The 22633-nt window shown below is 46.4% G+C and overlaps 1 protein-coding gene across 3 annotated transcripts in view; it reads left to right on the top strand.

Annotated features, from left to right (window-relative positions):
- The window catches only part of FKBP15 (FKBP prolyl isomerase family member 15), a 33619-nt gene that overhangs the window by 1246 nt on the left and 9740 nt on the right, over window positions 1–22633 (top strand). The window contains exons 1-20 of one of the 3 annotated variants that reach the window (XM_081967216.1): window positions 3462–3590; window positions 5703–5812; window positions 6784–6868; window positions 8113–8182; window positions 9084–9158; window positions 10584–10682; window positions 11425–11574; window positions 12347–12415; window positions 13321–13464; window positions 13636–13778; window positions 14502–14550; window positions 14714–14833; window positions 15863–15956; window positions 16585–16688; window positions 16911–17004; window positions 17814–17923; window positions 18098–18205; window positions 19686–19780; window positions 20272–20374; window positions 22063–22234. In XM_081967216.1, coding sequence (XP_081823342.1) covers window positions 5728–5812; window positions 6784–6868; window positions 8113–8182; window positions 9084–9158; window positions 10584–10682; window positions 11425–11574; window positions 12347–12415; window positions 13321–13464; window positions 13636–13778; window positions 14502–14550; window positions 14714–14833; window positions 15863–15956; window positions 16585–16688; window positions 16911–17004; window positions 17814–17923; window positions 18098–18205; window positions 19686–19780; window positions 20272–20374; window positions 22063–22234 — 1969 coding nt within the window. In that variant the 5' untranslated portion in view covers window positions 3462–3590; window positions 5703–5727. Of the gene's footprint in view, window positions 1–3461; window positions 3591–5702; window positions 5813–6783; window positions 6869–8112; window positions 8183–9083; window positions 9159–10583; window positions 10683–11424; window positions 11575–12346; window positions 12416–13320; window positions 13465–13635; window positions 13779–14501; window positions 14551–14713; window positions 14834–15862; window positions 15957–16584; window positions 16689–16910; window positions 17005–17813; window positions 17924–18097; window positions 18206–19685; window positions 19781–20271; window positions 20375–22062; window positions 22235–22633 lie in introns of those variants that run through there. The other 2 variants (XM_081967215.1, XM_081967214.1) reach the window with 2 other exon arrangements.

The following is a 22633-nucleotide window of genomic DNA, read 5'->3' as shown; positions in this document are numbered from 1 at the left end:
AGAATGATAACTGCAAGCATTTCGAAGCCAGCCAGCCACTTTTCGGTGTGAGAGAGTTGCCATATAAATTTAATGCATGAAACAATCAGCGAGGATTCTCAAGGTAAGGAGATCACACCCTGCATTAAGCTGTAACCTGACGACATGACTTGGTCACATTCTTTACCACCATTATGGCTGGTGAATGACAGATGAATGCTTGGTGTGTGGCTTGTGAATGCAACTATTTGTATCTCAGTAAATCACACAAGCAGTGTTGTGTAAGGCCTAACAGTTGTTTTCTGGACATTTTGGAGAGACCTGGTTTAATAAACATTGAATCCTAGATTCTTGTTTAAAAATGGAGGCAGTTTCTGTTTAAATAAAGTGTTTATTGTTATTTTTATAAAGATTTTTTTTTAATTTCTCAATTGCAAAGATAAACTTTCCATCTTTCCTTATGCAGAGTGTTGTCTGGGTACGAACATTTCATGGTTCCTCATTTGCCACATCTTTCACATTCATATTAACCTCATTTCCCTAAACTTAAGATTATAACATATTAAACATTTAAACATTATAAAACTCTCCATTTTTCTTCTGAATATCTTCTAGTGATGATACCATTTTAAGATTAAAGATCGTGATTCCCATCGCACACATACTAACAATTTTCATCTTATTGGTATCTCTGTCTTAATATATTTCCCATTTATTTTTTTTAGCCTTCTTCATTTCCAAACTCCTTTTTTTTAAATTCTCCAGGCATTGGTAAAATATTTCCCATATCATAAAAAGTATTTATTTTGCTCTTTCTCCTTCATTGCTAATATTAATCTATTCATTTGTGCACATTCTAATATTTTCCTTATCGCCTTTTCTTCAATAGGAATCTCTGCACTTTTTCCAATGTTGTGCAAATACAATTCTAGCTGCAGTTAGGATGGAGTTTCTGTTTTCTTGTGTCAATTGTACCATTGGAGGACATTTTTTTCCCCCTGCAACATGAATGACTAGTCTATTTCCCAAATTAACGATGTAAACAGGCATGATGTTGTCAGGGCGAACTTTCTTGGCAGTTGTGTGATCTAAAACTATTTGTTCAATGTGTGGTCTTTAGTTAGCACTGAAGAGGCTGGTGGGGAGTATAATTATCTTGTCTCTGAATGTTGCAAGAATGTGCTTAGTTAAGCAAGCCAGCTTGCAAAGTTGTGCAATAAAGGAGATTGGCCAGGGCAAAGGGTTAGGTGGAAAGAAGCTTGTATTGATTAGATTAGCGTTTGTGACTCCCCTGGCTTTGGAAATGGGTGTGTGTGTCTGTGTGTGTTGGGGGAGATATTCCTTCCTGTCACATCTACCTGCATACTTACATTATTCCAGGTTAAGCAGCGGGCAGAGCACAAAAAAAAGAATAAAACATTACGCCAAAGTAATCAAAGGCACCAGAGAAAGAAATTAAAACTTAGCTACTCAAACCATACTTCTCTGCACATCATTCCACGCTTTCCACACACACAAACACTCAAATTGGTTGCGGGGAACAGTTTGTTGGCTTGCAAGGTAGGCTCTCGCTTTCGGGATCGTAGCTTGCATAAACAGGCTTAAGATAAAACCAGGGTCTGGCTTTGATTGCGGCCAAATACAACAGAACTAAAGCAGTGTTGTCCTTAAGCTCGCCTAGAAAAATGTGGCCTGCGCATGACTAAGGGTGATGATGACTCCATCTATACGGCACCTTCTCTGTTTTACCGAAAAGCATCAAGTGGGATGCGGTGGCTGGGTGGCTCAGACTGAGCTGAGCTTGCGGATCAGAAAGGCCGGTGGTTCGAATCCCGAGCGCCGCGTAACGGAGTGAGCTCCCGTGACTTGTCCCAGCTTCTGCCAACCGAGCAGTTCAAAAGCAAGTCAAAAATGCAAGTAGACAAATAGGGACCACCTTTGGTGGGAAGGGAACAGCGTTCCGTGCGCCTTTGGGCATTGAGTCATGCCGGCCACAAGACCCCGGAGACGTCTTCGGACAGCGCTGGCTCTTCGGCTTTGAAACGGAGATGAGCATTGCCCCCTAGAGTCGGGAACGACTAGCATGTATCTAATTTAATTCCTGTGTCATTCACAAGAGATGGAAAACGGGGGGAAAGCTCCCTATCTTTTGCCAGTGCCGATGGTTTTGTATGGAAAAGGCTCTTAAAGGGAAAAAGAACAACAACCAGGATGGGAAGGTCAGGAGGAAATGTCCTAATGGGGAAACTCCACAATTGCACTGCGTCAGCGTAGGCTTGGATTTGCAAAAAGGGTTTTGCAACCGTTGGGCGGTTTCCGACCCCGTCCTTGTGCTTCAAACCCTAGAGAGGCAAAGATAGACAGGTGTGAAGGTAGCTCAGGATCGGCCTTCCCAGCCTCGCTTTGGAGATAAGCTGGGACTACAGCTCCCACAATTCCTTTGGGCTTTGTTGGGGGGACTCCTTGTACTTTTGGGGGAAAGATTGTGTTTGCCGTATCTCCCTCTCCCTCCCTCTCTCTCTCTCTCTCTCTTTCCCTCCCTCTCTTTCTCTCCCCATCTCTCCCTCTGTCTTTCTCTCCTTCCCTCCCCTTCTCTCCCTCTCTCTTTCCCTCCCTCCTTCTCTTTTTCTCTCTCCCCATCTTTCCTTCCCTCCTTCTCTTCCTCCCTCTCTCCCCCTCTCTCCCTCCCTCTCCCCTCTCTCTTCCTTCCTCCCTCTTTCTCTTCCCATCTCTCTCTCTCCTTCCTTCCCTCCCTCTCTCTCCCCTTCTCTCCCTCTCTCTTTCCCTCCCTCCTTTTTCTCTCTCTCCCCATCTTTCCTTCCCTCCTTCTCTTCCTCCCTCTCTCCCCCTCTCTCCCTCCCTCTCCCCTCTCTCTTCCTTCCTCCCTCTCTTTCTCTTCCCATCTCTCTCTCTCCTTCCTTCCCTCCCTCTCTCTTTCCCTCCCTCCTTCTCTTTCTCTCTCTCCCCATCTTTCCTTCCCTCCTCCTCTCCCTCCCTCTCTCCCTCCCCCCTCTCTTCCTCCCTCCCTCTCTTTCTCACATCTTTTCTACATCGTGGGGACCAAAACTGGATGCCGTATTCCAAGTGTGGCCTTCCCAAGGCCTTATAAAGTGGTATCAACCCTTCACGTGATCTTGATTCTATCCCTCTGTTGATGCAGCCTAGAACTGTGTTGGCTTTTTGGCAGCTGCTGCACACGGCTGGCTCACATTTATATGGTTGTCCACTAGGATTCCAAGATCCCTCTCTTAAATTAGGGTCTCAAGGCTAGCTGGAGATAGCCTGTTCCTTTTGATTCCGCTTTACTTCCTTTTTCTCTCCCCCCCGCCCCTTTTCCTCCCACCCAGGGCCAGCTAAGCAAAATGAGAAGCATGTGATGGGAAGAGCCAGCTTTCCAGACCCTCAATGCATTGCCAGGCCACATCACGAGGACACTGTCTCACTTCCCTTCATTTCCTGTCCCAGAAGGGGAAGGAGAGAATAGAAGATGGTGTGTTTTCTTGAGAATGTTTGTAGCTCAGGGTTGAAACGAGGCCTGTTTGGTGCTCTCTGAGCTTGCTTGTTTTCTGGCAAACGTTTCGTGACCCAGCTAGGTAACGTCATCAGCGTTAGTAAGTTTGTTCTAGTGTCTTTCCCTGTCTGGGTGGCTGGGGGCGGTTTGAGAGGTTCTTTGGTTGGGCTGTTTACTGATGACACTCTGGCGTTTTCTTGCTTCGGGTATTGTTGATTTGATATTAAACTTGGAGTTTAATATCAAATTAAACCAGCTGATCTGGCTGCTTGTTCTGACCGAGATTTCCCAAGAGCATGAAGCGAACTCCTGGTCTCGACAAAAAAAAACCCTTTTATTAATTGACTATTGAATTCAGCTCATTCATATCCAGAAAAGTCTTTCAAGGGAGGATTTACGGTCACAGACCTTCTCTGGCTTGGAGAGCTGCCAGGCCGATATCTGCAAAACTTGGCAAGGAGTCTCCGAGAGTCACAAACCAATTAAGCGAACTAATTGTCTCCTGCAAACTCCACTCCCCTTTCGCTCCCCTTTTATTTCCTCTGGGAGGGGCCATTCATTGTCCACCTGTGGCCTTACTCCCAAGTCAACCCCTGTTCTTTAGCTCTTCCCTTCGTCTGGCAGCTCTCCACATGCACACACTGGGAACAGGCTCCAGCTGTTCTTCTGCTTCACTGATGTCTGATTCCGAAGGCAGCTGATAACTGTCGGACGGCTTTGCCTCCGACACAGAGCCCTCCTCAGAGCCTTTCCCAGACTCCAGGACTGGCCCATCTTCCTCCCCAACCTCCTCACTGTCCGAATCTGCTGCCAGCTCTGCTGGCCGCTGGCTGGCCACAACAGATGCTCCTCCAAGGTCCATGACTATTGCTGATGGAGAGGTACTGGAGTCTTTTTTCTTCTCTTTTGGGCTGGTTGCATGATCTGTAGATGTGTCCGTTGATGGCTGATTTGCTTCTAGAAATCCCCTGGCATTTTTGGGACGTGCCTTGGTCTAGGATGGTCCCATTTTGGTTAGTGGGCTGACTTTTACCGGCTCCTTTAGGTAGGAAGATATTCACCTCTGTCTTTTCCAAGGTTGCTCTGCAATTTCAGAGACCTGATCTTGTGCAAATTCACTCAGGATTGGGGTTTTGTTGGTGTTTTTTTTTTGGAAACCTGAGCTTGCATTGTTAGCTTTCCAGCCCCCTGGCTGCTGATGCTTCAACATGGGAGAAGAAGGAGGGGGGAAAGGCGATTATCTTCCTAAGGTTGTGACTCAACCGAGGTTGTCGGTGGGAGACACAAACAGGCGGAACTGAAGGTGGCAATGGGAGATTCGTGGCGGACCGAGTATTTTTGGCAAGCTGCCCGCGGGTCGGTCGGTTGGCCTCGGTTTTGTGTGGGGAGGGGGTGGGCTGCGTTTTGGGGGGAAGGTTGTTAAAATCACCCTTCGATCCCAGGGTATTTAGGGGTGCCTGTCTAGCCCCCAAGAACTGAATATTTCGGCGATTTGATTTAGCGATTTGATTTAGCGCTGATTAAATTCTCGTCTTTTGGGATTGATTTTATTGCACTATTTTATTATTTTATTTATTTCTAGCTCTCAAGAATGTTCTGTATATATATAGGTGTGTGTGTATAGGTGTGAATCCTCTGTGTGTGTGTGTGTGTGTGTGTGTGTGTGTGTGTGTGTTTTCCAGCATAACTCTGGAACGTCTTGAGCAATTTTCAACCAAACAACCACTGATGATGCTTCCTAGTTTGGGCCATGAAACATCTGCCAGAAAACAACCATGCTCAGAGCTACTGTATATAAACAGGGAGCAAGCCACCCTCCCTACCAGCACTGATCATGTCCCCTAGTTGGGTCATGAAACGTCTGCACAAAAGCAACCCAGCTCAGAGGGTACCAAGGACCCCATGGTGGTCCTCCTCCTTCTTCCTTTCCTCCTCCTCCTCCTCCTCCTCCTCCTCCTCCTCCTCCTCCTCCTCCTCTCTTCAAACCCCATTCATTGACCTGTGCTGTATATAAACAGGGAGAAAGCCCCACCCTCACTACTAGCACTGATCATGTCCCCTACTTGGGTCATGAAACGTCTGCCAGAAAACATCCAAAGCTTCAGAGAGCTTCAGATTTCAACCGTGAGCTACTAATATTATTCTAAATCATCTTTATTTCTCTTTATTAACTGGGCATTCCTCCCCACACCTTCCTCCCCTCTTTCTGCAGGGCCAGGCTGGCCTCTCTCTTTGGAATGGACCAGACGACCTCCGGAACTGGGAACGAATTTTTCCAGTACACAGCACCCAAACAGCCTAAGAAAAATCTACCGGCCGCAGGTACGACGTAATTGCTGGCAAAGAATAAAATAAAATGCTTAGTAGAAATCACATACAGCTTTTTTCCAGCAGGGGGAATGAAATGCCCTCACTCACCCCGATGGAACCGGCTGGGATAAAATGTCTGAAAATGCTCAGAACTTTGTAGGATGCTGGCCCCCTAAATCCCTGATGGTGAACCTATGGCACGGGTTCCAGAGGTGGCATGCAGCGCCCCCTATAGGGGCACACGCTGCTCTTCGAATTTCCATGCCAGCCTGAAAACGTCTCCCCAAAACAGCCTGAAAACGTCCCCAAAAAATGGCCTGAAAATGGAGCGAAAAACAGCCTGGAAAATAGCAAACAGCAACCTCTTCTGTAGGTGTGGCCTGCTTTGTGGGAGTGGCTTGCTGGCCATGTGACTGGGTGGGAGTGGCTTGCCAGCCATGTGACCGGGTGGGAGTGGCTTGGCAGCCATGTGACTGGATGGGCGTGGCCAACTTGTAAAATGTGGTCGAACTCACTTAACAACACTCTTGCTTAGCAACCAAAATGTTGGCTCAGGAACTCTGGCATTTGAAGCACGCAAGTCTTAAAGCTGTTAAGTTACAAGATCCTTGCACCCCTAACCCTTTAGAAAAAAAACCCCAGGGGTGTTCAAACTTGACAGCTTTAAGACTTGTGGACTTCAACTCCCAGAATTCCTCCTCTCGCTCTTCATCTTGATGATGTGTGGACGGGCGGTGGGAGAGAGCTGGAACCGGTTCTAAACGGCACTGTAGATTTGTGGAACCTATAGAAGAGGTGAGAACTGGCAGGAACCCACCCCTGACACACGGCCACAAGGGACGCCAACATTTCAGGTGCTAAGCGAGACGGGGAGCCTTCCTTACTGCATCCTTACTGCGTCAGAGCTCGGTTTTCCAGATGTTTCGACTTGCACCTCTCTGTAACCGATATAACAAAAGTTTCTTCCTTGTGTGCCGCTTCAGGTGTGGGCCCCCCAACGCAGAAGCCTCCTGCACCTGCGGGAGTGCCCTCCGTCTTCGTCGCCACGGCTGTTCACACCTATCGGTTGTAAGTACCGTATTTACCATATTTACTCCTTGCTTGTAAGGAAAAGAGGGACGTGGTGGCTCAGTGGCTAAGACGCTGAGCTTGTCGATCAGACAGGCCGGCAGTTTGGCGGTTCGAATCCCTAGCGCCGTCTAATGGAGTGAGCTCCCGTGACTTGTCCCAGCTTGTGCCAACTTAGCAGTCCGAAAGCACATAAAGAAATGCATGTAGAAAAATAGGGACCACCTTTGGTGGGAAGGGAACAGCGTTCCGTGCGCCTTCAGCGTTGAGTCATGCCGGCCACATGACCACGGAGACGTCTTCGGACAGCGCTGGCTCTTCGGCTTTGAAACGGAGATGAGCACCGCCCCCTAGAGTCAGGAACGACTAGCATAGATGTGCGAAGGGAAGCTTTACCTTTAAGGAATATTTGCCCTTATGGTTTAGTTTAGTTTAGTTTATTGCACCTCGTACAATGTAATTAAATGCCACCTTCAGTGCACATTATAATTTTAGAAATAAGAACACAAACACACCTCCTTCGCATTCTACACAATTGAATTGAAAACCCCTGATAATGCATTAATATTGCACTATGCAGTAGAATCCAATATAGTTACTGCCCTGGGATAGAAGCTGTTTTTAACCCTATTTGTCCTTGTTTTTATTATCCTGTACCGTCTGCCAGATGGTAACAATTTGAAGGAAAAAAAAGCGTGCCCAGGATGAGATGGATTTTGTGTGTGTGTGTGTGTGTGTGTGTGTGTGTGTTTTCGTAGATTTTCACGGATACAGGTATGCAGGTTTTGGCGTATTCGGGTCTTTTCCTGTGTAACATTGAGAGTTGCCAAGATACTCTCAATCTTACACGGGAAAAGACCCGAATACGCCAAAACCTGCATGCATACATACATACATACATACATACATACATACATACATACATGTGTGTGTGTATATGTTTATGTATATGCTGGTTTTGTTGTATTCGGGTCTTTTCCCGTGTAAGGTTGAGATTGTCTTTGCAACGTTTCAGCAGGATCTCACCTGCCATCTTCAAGTATGTGTGTATATATATGTATATATATATACATATATATATATGTGTGTTGTATTTGTACTGATAAATAAATAAAGGGATACTATATATATATATATATATACACATACATATACATATACATATATATATATACATATACATTTATTTAGAAGCTTATATATAAAATACCAGAAGCTGAAAGACTCTTCCTGTCTCCTTCCAGCACAAATGGGACCTACGTGAAACAAGGCAAATACGGAGCAGCTGTAGTGGGAAGCCATGCCACCCAGGAGGTAAGAGGTGGAATTCATGCTTCCCTTTGTGCCCTGTTTTTTGTCCTCCCCATCTCCGTCCCACTTGCTATCCCCTTCCTTCCTTCCTTCCTTCCTTCCTTCCTTCCTTCCTTCCTTCCTTCCTTCCTTCCTTCCTGACTGCCTCCCTCCCTTCCTCTCATTCCTTCCTCACTTATGACTAGATTCCTTTCTTCCTCCCTCCCTTCCCTCCCTCCCTTCCTCTCATTCCTTCCTCTCATTCCCATCTCCTTCCTTCCTTCCTCACTTATGACTAGATTCCTTCCTTCCCTTCCTTCCCTCCCCCCTCCCTCCCTTCCTCTCATTCCTTCCTCTCATTCCCATCTCCTTCCTTCCTCACTTATGACTAGATTCCTTCCTTCCCGTCCTTCCCTCCCTCCCTTCCTCTCATTCCTTCCTTTCATTCCCATCTCCTTCCTTCCTCACTTATGACTAGATTCCTTCCTTCCTCCCTCCTTCCCTCCTTTGGGGTTCAACCATAATCCTAAACCTATTGAAACCTGACTGTAGTTGATGGCTCATAATCAGACTCAAGATGAGAACCATTGCTGGGCAATTCAAATTCTACCTTACAGGTATTGCACTTATATCTGGACTTTTTATTTTCCTATACCTGCCAGCTACATGTGAAAGCTACTGACCGAAGCTGTCTGGCTTAATCCTGGTTTATTTGAGCAAGTCACGGCTGGCCGGATTCATGTCAGACAATAAGCTAGAGCCAGGCTTTCAACTTAAGTCATAGGTTTTACACTACACTTTAAACCTGAATTAAAGACGGATCATTTTCCGTGCTAATTTGGTTGCTAGATCCGCTCCAGGGGTCTCTGACCATCTCTGTTTTTTTTTTCTCTCCTTCCTCTTTTTCGTGGCGTGTGGAATCCAGTACAGGATCCTGCTTTATATCAACCAGCAGCAACAGATCACCAGTGCAAGAATCCACCCAGGCTTTGTATTCACGGTAAGCCTTGGTGGTGAAATGCCGGGAGAAACATTGAAACTGAAAACATGTCACGAAGTCCTGGATGGATGAACAGCAGAGATTCATTGGTTTAAGACATGAGCCAAAAAAAGCCACAGAAATGGGCTAAACCTTCCCCCAAATGGGCCAAAAAGCCCCCCCAAAAGCCCAAAAAAGCCTACAAAATGGGTGGAAAAGGGATGAAAAAAAGGCCCCCAAAACAGAGGCCAAAAACCTTTGTTTGTTTTGTTTTCCTCTTTTAAATTTAAGTGTGTCTCATAATCCGAAAAATATGGTATGTTTGGGACCAGTTAGGATTCTTCTTTTTTAAAAAAATAGGTTTTTTTATTTTATTTTAATACAAACATACCATCTTTCATTAAACAGTGCGTCGGCTGGGTACAAATTATTTTGTGCAATAACAATTACATTTACAGCCATATTCACTTATTTTATCTATTCTTAAGTCAATACTAATACATAATATACTATTATAAAAATCCCCTTCTTCACTTATTTCACTTTATTAATGCAATTTCCCTATTTCACTCCTCTGCTTTCATTTCTAATTTTCCTATTTATTCCCTAACCATTGATCAAATAACTATATATATATATGTGTGTGTGTGTGTGTGTGTGTGTGTGTTGTATTTGTACTGATAAATAAATAAAGGGAGACTAGTATAGATCTATTTCGAGCTAATTAGCTCTCATCAGCTAGCCATACCCTTACTGGGATTTGAACCAAGGGTATGGCTAGCTGATGAGAGCTAATTAGCTCGAAATAGATCTATACTAGTCTCCCTTTATTTATTTATCAGGACAAATACAACACAAATATAAAAAGGCAACATTAAAAATAAAAATATGGTTTTCTGCCTGCATGGTCTTCTGTGATAAGCCGAAGGACAGAAAGAGGGAGTAGTGACCTTCCTCCCATATTTAGGCATACCAGGGGTTGTAACACAAATACGTACGTACGTACATACATACATACATACATACATATATACTATAATAGTCAGATTCTTCCCTTTCTTTAATTGCAAGTGTTAGTCTATTCATTTCTGCAGATTCTAGTATTTTCTCAATCACGATCTCATCCGTAGGGAATATTCCGATTGCTTCTCTTGGGTTTTTTGCACAAAGTTGCCATCTTTTCCATCTTGTCAACATTTTTCTTAGCATTATTTTTTATGCCCTGTGATTTCCCCCCCACCCCTCCACTTCTTAAAACGGTGCCATCTGTAGCCGTTTGTCACACAGCTGGACGTTTTCTATTCTCGTAAATGCGTGGCTGGGATTTTGTTAACACTCTCCAAACTGCCTGCCTTTTAAAAGCCGTCGGCCATCGCAATTGAAAGGACATCGAAATGAGTTTTACCATCCGGAACTGATGCTTCTCCTTTTTAATTGTTTGTCTAGATCCAACCCAACAACTATGGAACATTTTATGATGATCAGAGGCAAAACTGGTCCCTCATGTTTGAATCGGAGAAAGCAGCAGTGGAGTTTGGCAAGCAGGTACGAACATTGTGCCCAATGCTAGTCCTATCCACACTGTCCTTCTCCATCTATCCTTTGTCTGTCTGTCTTCCTTCCCTCCTCCTTCCTTCCCTCCCTTCCTTTCCCTCCCCACCCATCTTTCTCCCATCTGCTCACTCCTTCCTTGCTCTAATTCCCATCTCTCTCTCTCTTTCCTTTTCTTCTTCCCTTCCTTCCCTCCGTCCCCATCTCATCCCATCTACTCTCCTCCCTCCCTCCCTTCCTCATTCCCATCTCTTTCCTTCCCTCCTTCCCCATCTCATCCCATCTACTATCTTGTCTCCTCCCTCCCTTCCTCATTCCCATCTCTCTCCGTCTTTCCTTCTTCCCTTCCCTTCCCTCCCTCCCCATCTCATCCCATCTACTCTCTCCTCCCTCCCTCCCTCCCTCCCTCCCTCATTCCCATCTCTTTCCTTCCCTCCTTCCCCATCTCATCCCATCTACTATCTTGTCTCCTCCCTCCCTTCCTCATTCCCATCTCTCTCCGTCTTTCCTTCTTCCCTTCCCTTCCCTCCCTCCCCATTTCATCCCATCTACTCTCTCCTCCCTCCCTCATTCCCATCTCTTTCCTTCCCTCCCTCCCCATCTCATCCCATCTACTATCTCCCTCCATCCCTTCCTTTCCTCCCTCCCTCCTGGCGATCATGTGACCCCCTGAAAGCCGCAATCCTACAAGTCCAATGCCTGGAGTGACTCAGAGCCGGGTTCTTCTCGCCCACAGCTCTGCCTCGCCAAGTACAACAGCACCCCTTCCCCTGATTCGGTGGTGTGCCAGGACCTCCTCCTCGGAGACGGCCCAGCTGTGGAAGTGGGCGACGCGCTTGAAGTTTCCTTCACTGGCTGGCTTTTCCAGAACTCTGCTCTCGGGCAGGTAAAGCCCAGGAGAAAAAGAAGGGATGTCCTCAACTCCTGAAGACGGGTTTTTTTTTTGGGGGGGGGGGGGTCAGTTTCACAGGATTGCTTGTTCTGGTCTAGGCTTCCCCAAATCACTAAACAGACTCCTTGTCCCGAAAAAAAAACCCCACCCTTTTTTATTTGGCGAACGTGAATTCCTAGCATTCACATCCTGTGAATTGCTATCAAGGGTGAATTGCAAACACAGACCTTATCAGTCCTTGGATAGTTGCCAGGTCGATAGCTTCCAGACACAACGGCTGTACAAGGAAATACTTGGCAAGGAGTCTTAGAGAGTCACAAACCAATGAAGCAAACTAATGGTCTCCTGCAAACTCCACTCCCCTTTCGCTCCTCTTTTATTTCCTCTGGGAGGGGCCATTCATCGTCCACCTGTGGCCTTACTCCCAAGTCGCCCCTGTTCTTTAGCTGTTCCCTTCATCTGGCAACTCTGCACCTGCACATACTGGGAACAGGCTCCAGCTGTTCCTCTGCCCCACTGATGTCCGACTCTGAGGGCAGCTGATAACTGTCAGATGGCTTTGGCCCCCTCTCTGCCTCCGACACAGAGCCCTCATCCGAGCCTTCCCCAGACTCCAGGACTGGCCCATCTTCCTCCCCAACCTCCTCACTGTTAAAATCTGCTGCCAGCTCTGCTGGTGGGCCACAACATTGTCCTCCCTCCGTGCAACGAAGCGCCGGTTCCCTCCCTTTCCTGCATTTCCCCGTTTGCATTTTATTTCTCACAGGTTTTCGACTCCAACGTGAACAAGGAGAAACTCCTCCGTTTGAAGCTGGGCTCTGGCAAAGTCATCAAGGTGTGAGGGATGCCGTCCTGTTCCTTTGGGGGGTGGAGTGGGGGTCTTTTGGTTTTTAAACTTTCGGCTTTTCCATCTCATCTGGGTTGCTTAGTAAAGCTTTTGCTAAAATGGTTGGGAAGACCTTGATTCCCGGGTTTGTCATCAGAGAGAATTGGGAGCAGGGATTGAGGGTGGGTGGGTGATATCCTCAGGAAAAGAGCCCAAACTAGATAATACAGTTTGAAAACTTTCTCCTAGGATGAGCCTACGGTAGATTCCCCCTTTAGGGGAATGGCTCTGAAGAAAGGGGGAGGGGGAACAACCCCTTCCATATAAGGAACCGGGAAGCTTTCAGATTCAAGTTAATGTTAGGGTTCCAAATAGCATCCAAAATTAAATCAGAGTCCAAGGCAAAGCATTGCTCGAAGTTCCAATTTATTAAGAGAGCCATGTCGGCACATCTGGGAAAACCCGAATCTGAAAGCTTCCCGGTTTCCCCCCACCCAGTTGAAAGTTCAAGATCTTTCCCCCACACCCACAAGCCCATCCCATGGCCCAATCTCCCACTGCCATGCTGGCAGTTCCTACCCATCCAGTTCCGGTCAGGTGCGGAGACAAAGGATGACCTTGGCTTTCTAGAAAGAATGTTGTTATGGCTACATGGCATCTAACTCCATACAATCCCATTTCCCCACCATCGGAAAGGCATAGTAGGATAATAGAAAGTGTGGCAGGCCAAAGATCCGAAAGAAAAGATGGCTGCAGGCCTGACATTCAAGCTCTTTTTTTTTCAGCAGAGAGAGAGAGAGAGAGAGAGAGAGAGAGAGAGAGAGAGAGAGAGAGAGAGAGAGAGAGAGAGAGAGAGAGAGAGAGAGTTAAATCACAGCCGTTTATGGTGCCGCTTTCTGTTTTATCCCCAAAAGGGCTGGGAAGAAGGGATGCTTGGTTTGAAGAAAGGAAGCAAGCGTTTCCTCATTGTCCCTCCAGCCCTAGCTTACGGGTCTCAGGGAGTGGCAAATCGTGTTCCTCCAGACTCTACGCTGGCTTTTGAGGTGGAAGTCAAGAGGGTAAGCCATTCTTTTTTCGTTGCGGGCTGCTTCCAAGCCAGCGGTGGCCCATGGAGTCTGCCTGTCTAGAAAAAAGGTGCCGAGAAGAGCAATAAAGAGGATTAGAAGACCTTCAAGGCCCCTTCCAACTCTGTTATTCTGTCTCACCCCCCCCCACCCCATCTTTCTTAGGTGAGATTGGCCAAGGAGGCTGCTTCAAATGGGCAGAATGTGGCCTCCAGGGACGCCCTCGCGCCCTCTCCAGGACCAAACCCCGAACATCTCGGCACCGACCCTGCAGGGTTGCCTCCCAGCACGCTGCCACCGAAGCCTGGGTGAGTTGTGACCAGTTTGATTTGAATTTTTCAATCCTCTCCTGCACGTTAAGGTGGCCCAGTGGTTAGAGTGCAGTCCTGCAGGCTACTTCAGCTGACTGCTAGCTGCAGTTCAGCGGCTCGAATCTCGCCAGCTTCAAGGTTGACTCAGCCTTCCGTCCTTCCGAGGTGGGAAAAACGTGGACCCAGATTGTTGTGGGGGCAAGAGGCTGGCTGTGTAAACCGCTTGGAGAGGGCTGTAAAAGCACTGTGAAGCGGGATATAAGTCTAAGGGCTATTGCTTTTCCTTCCTTCCTTCCTTCTTTCCCTCCTCCCTCCCTCCCTCAGCCTTCCATCCTTCCGAGGTGGGTGAAATGGGGACCCAGATTGTTGGGGGCAAGAGGCTGACTCTGTAAACCGCTTAGAAAGGGCTGTAAAAGCACCGTGAAGCGGGATATAAGTCTAAGGGCTAGTCGGGCAGTGTCTGCTGCTTGAGAAAGACTGAGGGATGCTAGTAACTCTTCGTATTGAATTCAAAGACTTTAGGCCAATGCTTTCTCAACCTTGGCAACGTTAAGACAGGTGGACTTTTAACTCCATCCTGCCTGGGGAATTCTGGGAGTTGAAGTCCACCCACCTTTAAAGGAACTCAGGTTGAGTAACAATGCTACAGGCTTTTTAAATCCTTAAAACAGACTTTCTACGCCGCTGATCTGTTCTAAGATTGCACTTTTTATGCCACAGGGAGCCAGCTTTGCGGGCCAAATCCAACTCTCTCAGTGAACAACTAGCCGTAAGTCTTTGGATCGCCCAGATTGGCTTTCATTTCTCCAAGTTTTTAATTCCAGGGTTTGATTTTAATTTCAGTCTCTCTCTCTCTCTCTCTCTCTCTCTCTCTCTCTCTCTCTCTCTCTCTCTCTTTCTCTCTCTTTCTTTCTCTCTCTCTCTCTCTCTAGAACCCCGATGTGGCGAAAGCAAAGCTGATTTCACGAATGGCGAAGATGGGCCAACCGATGCTGCCTTTCCTTTCCGGTTCGGCTCCGGCCCAGCTGGACTTAAGTGATTCAGAGATCGAGGTGGGTGGGCTTCAGAATCTAGAGACTACTGCAAGGGGAGGTGGGGGACACACACACACACGCAAATCCCTACTGTTTGCAAGGATCCAAAACGAGTGTGAATTCTGAGAGACCATTCAGTGGATTCCTCTTCCCAATTCTTTCCTTAGAAGAGGGGTCGGCAACCTTAAACACTCAAAAAGCCACAAATGTCCTAACCGGAAGCAGGTAGAGAAAAAAGGACGCCGCGCTAGGAGGAGACTCTATGGTGAGGAAACCGGACTTCCGGTCGGCTCCAGCCAGTTCCCTCACCATAGAGTCTGGTTCCCTCACCATAAAGTCCGGTTCCCTCACCATAGAGTCTGGTTCCCTCACCATAAAGTCCGGTTCCCTCACCATAGAGTCTGGTTCCCTCACCATAAAGTCCGGTTCCCTCACCATAGAGTCTGGTTCCCTCACCATAAAGTCCGGTTCCCTCACCATAGAGTCTGGTTCCCTCACCATAAAGTCTGGTTCCCTCACCATAGAGTCTCCTCCTAGTGCGCCATCCTTTTTCCTCTACTTGTCCTAACCGAAAGCCCTATCAATTGTGGAGACAACCGGCGACAGGGAGCCGCAGCAGAGGGATGGAAGAGCCACATGCGGCTCTACTGACCTCTGCCTTAGACTGCTGAGATGAACTGAATTTTGTTACGCTGTGTAATTTACCATTTTATCGTAAGCTGCCTAGGGTCACATATGTGAGATGGGTAGCTATATAAATTGACTGACTGATTGACTGATTGATTGACAGGACGGATGGATGGATGGACGGACAGATCAGAGAAACAATTAGGGAAGGCATGAAAAGACACCGCTAGTTCTCAATTTACGGCCGTATTTGAGCCTGCGGTTATGGTGATAAGTCAAGGAACTTATGTGGCTGTCCAATTTTACGCCGTTTATTTTGTGCTGCCTTCAGAGAGGCATATGGAAGGAGAATAGCGGCTTAGAATCACAAGGAAAAACTTAACGCAAAGCCCCCCCCCCCTTTGTGGGTGTGTATTTCAGGACCCCAACACCTTGCGAGATACTGCTCCTCCCGTGACATCATCGCCGCTGAAACCATCCTCCCCAGCTGCTCTTCCTCAGATAACAGCCCAAGGCACGTGAACGCATCTACTCTTAGCCTGCATTTCATTTTCAACCTGCGTTTCTTAGTGTAAAGTACCGTATTTTTCGGAGTATAAGACGCACCAGAGTATAAGACTCACCAAGGTTTTGAAGAGGCAATTTTTTTTAAAAAAAAAAGTTTTTGCGCTCTGCAAACCTCCCCAAAACGGCCCGTTTTTCACGGAAATGGGCCCGTTTCCCACCCCCCTCAAAAAGGGCATGAATAGCCTTTAGGAGGCTTGCAGAGTGCCCCCAGGGGGGTAGCCCCCCTCCCAAAACTATCAAAAAATGGACCGTTTTTTTGCGAAAACGCACCCGTTTTTTGTCAAAATGCATGGATAGACTTTAGGAGACTTATGGAGTGCTCCCGAGGCTGGGGAGGGTGTTAAAATTGAGCAAAATCTGACCCCAGAAATCACCTTCAGAAGAATTATTTCTAGTTTCTTCTAGTTTCTGCATTGGCTTATGTTCGGAATGCCACCAAGATCAGACTTGGGTTCTAGAATTGGCCCAGAAATCACCTTCAGAAGAATTATTTCTAGTTTTTTTCTGGTTTCTGCAGACATGTGCTTATCTAGCTCCTGCATTGACTCTGTTTTTCTCCATTTTCTCTTTTCCAGGGCCCCAGCTATCTGCTTCTGGACTCCACCTGTCCTCGCCTGCTGTGATACCTACAGCCTTGCATCCGCCCGCAGCTCTTCCTGGGTCCTCTCAGAGTCTTCAGGTATGAATGCCGATGAGCATCTACGTGTCCCGATCTGATTTTAGGACTTTTGAAAGGGTTTTGAAAGGGTTTTGACTTTTGAAAGGGTTGTTAAATGAACACAGCCTTCGCTAAGCAAGCCTATGTATTCCTACGGCTGGTTTTGTGCAAATGCAATCCTAGCTGCAGTTATTACATGAATTATCAAAAAAACGATCTTTCTACCTTACTCCACCCTTTTAGGCCTACACAGGGATGAATTCCGCCTACACACAAGGCCCTGCGGCAGCTTCCCAGCTCCAGCCTATTGGGGCCATCTTTCCCACTCCTTTCCAAGGTAAGTCAGGCCTGCTCTGCCCTTTGTGGCTGCATTAACATAAAATTGTTGTGGCCCACCAGCGGCTAGAGGAACTGGCAGCAGATTCAGACAGCGAGGAGGTTGGGGAGGAAGATGGGCCAGTCCTGGAGTCTGGGGAAGGCTCTGTGTCAGAAGCAGAGAGGGGGCCAGGGCCGTCCGACAGTTATCAGCTGCCTTCGGAGTCAGACATCAATGAGGCAGAAGAACAGCTGGAGCCTGTTCCCAGTGTGCGCATGCGCAGAGTGGCCAGACGAAGAGAACAGTTAAAGAACAGGGGTCGAGTTGGGAGTAAGGCCACAGGTGGATGATGAACGGCCCCTCCCAGAGGAAATAAAAGAGGAGCAAAAGGGGAGTGGAGTTTGCAGGAGACAATTAGTTCGCTTCATTGGTTCGCGACTCTGCAAGGCTCCTTGCCAGGTTTTGCATATATCGGCCTGGCAGCTCTCCAAGCCAGATGAGGTCTGTGACTGTAAATCACAAATCACAATATTGTAAATCACAATATTGCAACACAGCAGCAGCCCTGAGGTGACCACGCTCGCCGCCTCCTGAACCTCAAAAATAATAAGAGCTCCCCGAAAATAAGGCCAAGCGCTTATTTTAGGAGCCAAAAGAAAATGAGAATCTGTCTTATTTTCGGCGAAACACAGTACCAATATGTTTATTTATTTTTATTGATGGGTTGATTCTCTTTCTTAGCCTTGAGAGCAGCTCTGTTTACTACTCTTTTCCTGATCCTTTCCGTTGCTCTCTCTTTTTTCCTCCAAAAACTGTGTTTCCTTCCAAAGCAGCTGGTGACATCGGTTCTTTCTTAATGACGGAAGCAAGGCAACAGAACACCGAAATCCGCCTTTCGGTGGGCAAAGTGGCGGACAAAATAGACCAGCTAACTGCTAAGGTAACATCAAAAGTGGTTAGCTTTTAAATCATCATTACTTTAACACGATAGCATCTTCTGTTGGAATTTGATATCTTTTTTTCCTGGGGCAGCTTTTTTTTAGCCTTCTCACAGTGGATTGAATGAGACACCTTAGCCAAGGTGTGATCCAAGGCCTTCTCTTTTCTCTTACAGGTGGAGGAGCTGCACAAACAGAATTCCACCCAAAGCTTGTTACCAGGTATCTCCTCAGTTACGATGGAGGCCACCATGATTATGACCAACATCCAACGCATCGTCCAGGTAAAATTGAAGATACTTTCAAAAGTGTCCTGGAGAAACTTAAGTTCAACACCTCTCTCTCTCTCTCTTCAGTTCTTAAGTTTCTCCAGGATACCTTCCCCCCCCCCCCCGATAATTTATTTTTTATTCTCTTACATACCATTTTAAGTATACATTCAGGTTATTCTTCTTTACATTGATCATTCTTATACATTTATTATTTCATTTAATAGGTTATAATGTACCGTTTGGGTTTCTTTGTTTACTATCCCTTCCTCCTGTTGTAACAGCACCTTATTTTCCCTTTTTTTTCTCCCTCCCTCCCTTCTCTACTTCCTTCCTTCCTCCTCTCCTTCCCCTTCCTTCTTCCCTTACTTTTCTCCTACTCCTACTCTTCCTCTTCCTCTCCCTACGCTCTCTCCTTCTCTTCCTCTTCCTTCCATCCTCCTCTCCTTACCTCTTTCTTTTTTCCTCTGCCTCCTTTCACTCTCTCCTCCTCTCTCCCTTCCTTTTCTATTATTGTAGGTGTCTCTTTCAAGTCTCAGTTTATGTTTCGTTGGGATTGTATTTCCGCAAACCCAGATATAATTTAATATCACATCTTATTCCTTCACCTTCGCTAATCTATCCTAACTATGAGTTTCTCCAGCATACCTTTCAATGGGTGTGTTTGTGTGTGTACATTCAGCTTGACCTCCATCATAGATTGTTAGGTCTTCATTGACAAAACAACAACAACAGCCAATCCTCTTGTCACGAAAGTGTTTTTTTTCTTTTTCTTTTATACTTTAGTAAAAAGACAGTGCCATGTCAGGATAAGAATTACAAATAAAGCAAAGCCAAAGAAAAACCAATAGCAAATCTTAACATACAAGCTAATAACTATAACAGTAATATATTTACAGTAATTATAGTAATACAACCAAAAAAAGAGAAAAGAAAATGAGCTTTAACTAAATTTCTACTTACATTAGCCTATTTACAATTTTTCCATATTATATCCATAGTTCTACATATCTTTATTTCCCATGCTAACAGTTATTGATATTCCTCAACGTCTCTCTCATTTCTACCTCTTGCCTCTATCCATTCCTAAAATTTATTCCACGTCCTATAATATTTCGAGTCTTCTTTATCTTTCATTTTTCAGGTTAATCTATCCATTTCGGCACAATCCCAAATTTTCCTAATGATATCGTCATCCGGTGGGGTGTTTGTCAAAGGTGTTTTTTTTTCTAGAGGCAGATGGAGTTTCTGGCTTTTCTTTGAAGATGTTTCGCTTCCCATCCAAGCAGCTTCCTCAGTTCTGACTGCGGATGGTGGGGAATGGAAGTCAGAGCTGAAGAAGCTTCTTGAAGGAGAAGCGAAACGTCTAAGTAAAAGCCCAGTTGCCTTTGGGATAAGCCTGACCTGGATGAGTGAGAAGCTCCACTTCTCCCATTTAGTGTGATTGATAGTGAGAAGGACGGTTTCTCATCTTTTGGGGGGGTTCTCTCTGCAGGAAAACGAGAGGCTGAAGCAAGAGGTGTTTGAGAAGAGCAGTCGCATCGAGGAACAGAACGAGAAGATCGGCGAACTGATTCAGCGGAATCAGAGGTCAGAACTCTCCCCAGCGATTTTAGATCTATTTCCATCTGTATCGCCATCGGTCCGGGTGGAAGGCTCCCCTTTATTTACGGTTCTTTCTTTCTTTCTCTCTCTCTCTTCCTTCCTTCCTTCCTTCTTTCCTTTCTTTCTTCCTGCCTTCCTTCTTTCCTTTCTTTCTTTCCTCCTTCCTTCTTCTTTCTTTTTTCTTCCTTCCTTCCTTCTTTCTTTTTTTTTCCTTCCTTCCTTTCTTTCTTCCTTTCTTTCTTTCTTTCTTTCTTTCTTTCTTTCTTTCTTTCTTTCTTTCTTTCTTTCTTTCTTTCTTTCTTTCTTTCTTTCTTTCTTTCTTTCTTTCTTTCTTTCTTTCTTTCTTTCTTTCTTTCTTTCTTTCTTTCTTTCTTTCTTTCTTTCTTTCTTTCTTTCTTTCTTTCTTTCTTTCTTTCTTTCTTTCTTTCTTTCTTTCTTTCTTTCTTTCTTTCTTTCTTTCTTTCTCTTTCTTCCAGATACGTGGAGCAAAGCAACCTGTTTATGGAGCAAAGGAACAATTCTCTGCAAATGAACACCGAGCATTCTCAAGCCAGAGTCTTACACGCTGAGCAAGAAAAGGTAAGGCCACCAAGAGGAAAGGAGAGCCAAGATAGCTTAAAGAGGATGAGCGATTCCCCCCCCCCCTTCAACTCTGGGCTTCTACCCAGCATTTAACCTTAATTCCCCTTGATGCTGGCCTTACCATCCTCAGAATCCCAAAGGGGGGAAAATGGGAAAGCAGAGAAGAAAATCTCATCCCGCTCCTTTTGTCTCCCTTTTCCAAATAACTCACTTTGATTACACTCTAATTGTTCCCTATTTGGGAAGTGGGGAGAATGCTTAACTTCAAGAATTAAAATACAATACAATTGCAGAGTTGGAAGGGACCTTGGAGGTCTTCTAGTCCAACTCCCTACTCAGGCAGGAAACCCTACACCACTTCAGTCTCGCCTGGACTACTGCAATGCCCTCTACATGGGGCTTCCCTTGGGACGCATCCGGAGACTGCAGCTAGTTCAGAACGCAGCCGCGCGGGTTATCATGGGGAGTACACGTTACTCCCACGTAACACCGCTCCTGCGCGAGCTGCACTGGCTACCTGTGGCCTTTCGGGTGCGTTTCAAGGTATTGATCACTATCTTTAAAGCGCTCCATGGCATAGGACCTAGATATCTGCAGGATCGCATCCTACCACACACGTCCCTGCGACCTATTCGCTCACACAGGGAGGGACTCCTCCTGGTGCCGTCCGCTAGGCAGTGTCAGCGGGCGACACCTAGGAGTAGGACCTTCTCTGTGATGGGCCCAACCCTCTGGAATGACCTCCCCCCCGACATTCGAACCACCACCGACCTCCGTTCCTTCCGTCAAAAGTTAAAGACTCACCTATTTCAATCAGCTGGCCTGGCACTTTCTTAGTTTTACCTCCCGGGGATTTATTTTAATTGGGTTTGGGTTTTTAATTGGGGATGTTTTTAGGGTTTTAGAATATATTTATTTCTTGTACAGCCTATCTCCTCCATCCAAATGCATTTAATTGTTTTATGATTGCATTTTTATCTGCATTGACTGTACACCGCCCCGAGTCCCTTTTTGGGAGAGGGGGCGGTCTAGAAATCCAAGAAATATTAATATATATATATTCAGACAAGTGGTTATCCAACATCATCTTAAAAACATCCAGTGTTGGGGCATTCACAACTTCTGGAGGCAAGTTCTTCCACTGATTAATTAGGGTTAATTAATTAATTAGGGTCCACTAAATTTTGGACCCCGGAAGCTTCAGGGGTTGCACATGGATTAGTGAAGGGAGCATGGGGGAGCATGTGCGAGGGGCGGGGCCTGCAGGGGGCCTAGTACATCACTGTGCAGTGGTGATTTTTTTGTAGGAGGACAGAAAGAACCTGGGGACGGGCAGAGTCAAGAGAGGAACCAGCCTGGGATCATTACGTTCCCACAAGTGGCTTAATTCCAGTCTCTTGAATTCCATTAACTCTTATCTAGCACCCATTTATTGTTAATAGTTGACTAGATGCCCTGGTTTAGGCAAGAGGAATAAATCAGCTTAACTTGACCTTGATGTCCAGCCCTGATTCTCCGCACCTGACACTTTCCTACACGATCTCACTGTCTGGAGGGAATCTCTCACCTGTTACCTGTGCTTTAATTCCCTCTTTTTTCGTTTCGTTTTGTTTTTTTGGAGAAAACTCTTCCATAACTCCTTCCTCTGCTTTTCCCCCCCTTATGGATCTCCTTTCACGTTGCAGGTTAAAGTTGCTGAGGAACTGGCATCCGCGACGGCCCAGATCTCCCGGCTTCAGCTGGAGCTGACCAGCCACCAGAAGAAAGAGATGGACCTTCGCTCCCAACTGAATGCTGCCCTGAAGGAAGCCGAGAGGCATGCTGCCCAGCTTCACCAGTTGCAGGCCCAGGTAGCAGGTAAGGGAAGGTGAGGAAGATGCTGAAGGAGAAGACGCGTCTCTACGGGACAGTAGAGCACCTTTCTCAGACTGGTGATGGCCTCCTTGGATGGGGGCTTCAGTGTCCTCCACCTTCTGCAGAAGATAGGGTTGACCCAACCTTTAGATCAACTCAATGTCAGAACCTAGAAGCTTTTACCTTTGGGACTTCAGGCCATGCTTTTCTTCTGTGGGAAAACGGGAGGGAAGGATTATACAGAGTGTGGGTGATAGGTAGCCATAACAACATTCTTTCTCAGAAAGTCAAGGCCATCGTGCCCTGCGGCTGCCATGGTGTGACGGTCTGGGAGGCATCTCCAGTTTTGGACAGTGCCTGATGGGATCATGGGATGGACATGTGGGTGCTGGGCAGGGGCTT

Source organism: Natrix helvetica, assembly GCF_964273705.1.
Source record: "Natrix helvetica genome assembly, chromosome: 15".
Lineage (NCBI taxonomy): Eukaryota > Metazoa > Chordata > Lepidosauria > Squamata > Natricidae > Natrix > Natrix helvetica.
This window is presented reverse-complemented; position numbering and strand designations above follow the sequence as displayed.